Source organism: Phanerochaete carnosa (genome assembly GCF_000300595.1).
Source record: "Phanerochaete carnosa HHB-10118-sp unplaced genomic scaffold PHACAscaffold_188, whole genome shotgun sequence".
NCBI classification, from domain to species: Eukaryota; Fungi; Basidiomycota; class Agaricomycetes; order Polyporales; family Phanerochaetaceae; genus Phanerochaete; species Phanerochaete carnosa.
Genome location: NW_006767815.1, coordinates 1 through 3,481, shown reverse-complemented (window position 1 = coordinate 3,481; position 3,481 = coordinate 1). Strand labels below are relative to the sequence as shown.

Below are 3,481 nucleotides of genomic sequence, written 5' to 3'. Positions count from 1 at the left end.
GACTGATGACAAAGCAGTATATGAAGTCGTGCTGCAGCCTGATCGTTTCCATGAAAGGTTGCTATCTTTGAAGGTGGTAATGCTCTTTGCTACTATTGTTGTAGATGGCAGTGGGCTCCAACAGCCCTTCCGAGACCGAGCATTGAAGCAACAGGGCGCGATTGACATTTAATAGCTACTATGTAGCTTCCGCACTTCTATTGTGCCGGAGGTGCTCAATTTGGGAATGAAGAAGATCCCGCAAGCTTTTTGCCATCGTTTGCAGTTCTGGAAGCTTGTCTTCAGGACCTTTCCAATCGATGATGTTGTCGAGCAGCGTACACCAGGATTTGAACTGCGAGGCACGTGTCAACAGCGACTGGCACACGTAGTAAGGCCGACGTACCCGTTCTACTCCAATCATAACATCCAGAGGGTGCGTGTAAGGCCAATTCTGCAGCATCAAATCATATTCCTGTAGTATCTGGTGGAGCATTCCACCCAATTTTTGCATGATTGCCTTCACAGCTGGTGAGAAACGCGTGACCACAGAATAACGAAGGTGGTTACGTACATTCAAGAGAAGATCCGCAACAGCACCATTGGCATCATAAGCGTCGAGCTTTAATCCACTCCAGCAACATGCTATCGACCTAAATGCCACATTGTAGGCTACGCCTATGGCCAATGGTCAGAACACGCTGTGCAATGTGTAACAGGCGAACTCACAGATATCGCCTTGGCCAAGGCACGTGTTCAGACGCAGAAGTAGTATATCCAAGAATACAGGTGAGCAGTTTTCATACTGAGTCTTCACCAGTTGTATCAGCCGCACAATCACATCGCCGCGTTCTATTAACGCGCAAAAATCTTTAGCATTAATGGGCGAGGTTGCATTGGAAAACGGTGACAGGTCAATCAGTATGTCAATGGCGCGCATGTTCATATACACTTTCAATACAGGCGGCAGCGTGTCTTTTAAGGTGGCCATCATGCTGTCCAGCTGCCGGGAATCAGATTGAATAGTCCACGCATACGCCTGTCGTACAAGGTCAATTTTTGTCCATGGCATCTGTTCCAGTCTAGAGGAGGTTCTTCAGGCTTTAGTAAGTACTGTGATTGAGATACGCACTGCCAGATGCCTTCTCTGGACAAAGGAAGATTGAATGCCTCCGACAAGAAATCCAGAGTGGCCTGGCGCAGCCGGTACGAGGCAGCGAGCAGAGATGTCACAGTATTAGGAGTCTGGTGTTGTCAGTCAAGATGAGAGCATATTCACCACAGCTCAACATTTACCTGACTCTTTACTGCCGCTTTAGAGACAATACGACCATCAATATCGCTGGCAATTGCTGTCGAGACTATCAGACGGATGATCTCAGGCAGGAGCTCGGGGCAGTGCGTCTCCATAGTGGCAATGCTGCAAGCTTTTCAGACCCTGCAGAGCCGTTGAGGTCATAGAAAGGGGATACGCACCGATCACAGCTTGGTCAGTGCAAGTTGGGAGCAAGCTGCCTGCATGACGGTGTCGTGCGGATCAGTTAAGGATTGTCGGGACTTTCCAAATATATATGTGAGCGTCCATCACCAACGGTGCATCAAGCGCTCCAAACTGGCCAACCGGTTACGCCGATCCTCAGGCCTCAGGTCCGAATAGCTACACGAAGTCTGAGGTGTTTTGCTTGGAGGTAGACCCATAAAATTCAGTCATACGCAACAAAATTGAACTTGTCCGCTGTCGCCAAAATGTGTTTCAGGGTGGGTTTATCCCACTGGAAAGATTAAGATCATATATTAATCGCGAGAGGGAAAATTACTAGGCCAATAACTCCACGCCATGAGGCTACAGGGCAGACAAGAAATCAAAGGTACATAGTCACATCCAAGAGACTAAACTAGCCGGGCGTTGTATACACTACAAAATCAGATGCGTGATTTATGAATTATGGCGCGCGTAGATGGCTAATTCGCAGCTCCGATGTCTTGTGCCTCAGGTTGTAAGACCTCAGGAAACCCAAGGTCTTTGAGCCACAGCCGGTAAATGCTCTGTAGCTCTTTTGCGACCTTCTGGAGCCCCGGCAGACTTTCACCTGGGCCATCCCAGTTGGCAATATCATTGGATAGGGCATGCCATTTTGTCAACTAGAAGACTTCTTGTTGTAGTATCTGAGGCTCCGGATGCGCATCAGCCGTGCAGGCAGAGATACTGACATGACGCGCTTAGGCCGTCATGCCCAATATGGATCTGTCATGCCCGTTTTAGATATGACCTGTGCAGAGCACTCTCGGCTCTGCGCCCCGTTATGTTTCCTTGCAGTCTCAGCTCTCTAAGGTACATTTTATTGGTCTGACCAGATTAGGAAGTAGATAACCTATATAAGAACATGTAGTATTATTCTAGGAATTTATCCTTGATTACTTGTGAATCTCCCGCCTGCGCGAAGTCTTTCACAACACTTATCAGCTCTAGGAGGGTGCATGCGAGACTCAACTTACCCGGTCCACACCAATAGCGGCACACATGGGAGTGGTATAAGACCAAGAGCGCAGCAGACGGCTATCAAGGTCGCGCATTTTGCATACCATTACGGTAGTATCTTGAAGCCTCGCCTTGATTGCGCCCATTCATGTCAGCGGCATGCAACGTGCCAGAGGGAGATGCATACGTCAAAAAACTCTGGAGTGATCACAGTGTCCTCTGTCCCAACATAGGGAGCATACTGTTTCACTTTATTCCAGACATTTTCTATCATTGTTATGATCGCTTGGTAGAACCCAGTTGTTACAGGAGAATGATGCATGCCCCTAAAAATCAATGCAGTGAGCTTACAGATATCACTCCTCATGGAACAGGCTTCCAGTCGCGGGAACAGCACATCTTGAAAAGCTGGAGGAGATTTCACATAATGATGCCTGAGCTCTGACTTGAGAAGCATCAAGATATCGGGGACATCAAGGTGCTTGATCTGCAGCTCAAGGGGCCGGAGCTCTTGATGGAGGGCCAGCTTGTTGATAGCATGAAGGGTCATGTATACACACAAAACGGGAGATTCTGGAGTTCCCCTGAGCCCAAGCAGCTCTGATAACTGTGATTTATGGGAGTTCGACATGGTGCCCCGTGCCCAGAATCGTTGGACAGGTTCAATTTTCGTCCAAGGCTTTTGTTCCAGCCTAGGATGCCAAGCCTTCCCGTTAGGCCTGCAAGATAAAAGACGGGAATTATATTTAGACAGCATACCGCCATAAGCCTTCCTTGGAGATGGGGAGAGCGAATGCCCTGGACAAGACTTGCAGAGTCACTTGGCGAAATTGGTACGAGACAGCTAGTAAGGATGCCACGGAATTTGATGTCTGACAAGTCTCGATCAGTCAGAGTGTAGATGAACGATGCTCAAAGCCTGACCTGATCTGTGGGCTTTGTCTCTTTGTTGGCCGAAGACGAAGGCCTGAGAATGAGAACATTGACATAACAAGCAATCGTCGTCGAGACTATGGCGTGGAC

General features: G+C 48.5%; 1 protein-coding gene across 1 annotated transcript; it reads right to left on the bottom strand.

Annotated features, from left to right (window-relative positions):
- Nucleotides 1–178: 178 nt before the first annotated feature.
- On the bottom strand, nt 179–1,389 carry PHACADRAFT_33706 (uncharacterized protein; the record flags this gene model as incomplete). Its single annotated transcript, XM_007402483.1, has 6 exons — nt 179–358; nt 386–499; nt 554–657; nt 709–1,073; nt 1,112–1,224; nt 1,276–1,389. The coding sequence occupies 6 exons, from the start codon at nt 1,387–1,389 to the stop codon at nt 179–181; spliced, it is 990 nt and encodes a 329-aa protein (XP_007402545.1).
- Between the last annotated feature and the right edge of the window lie 2,092 nt (nt 1,390–3,481).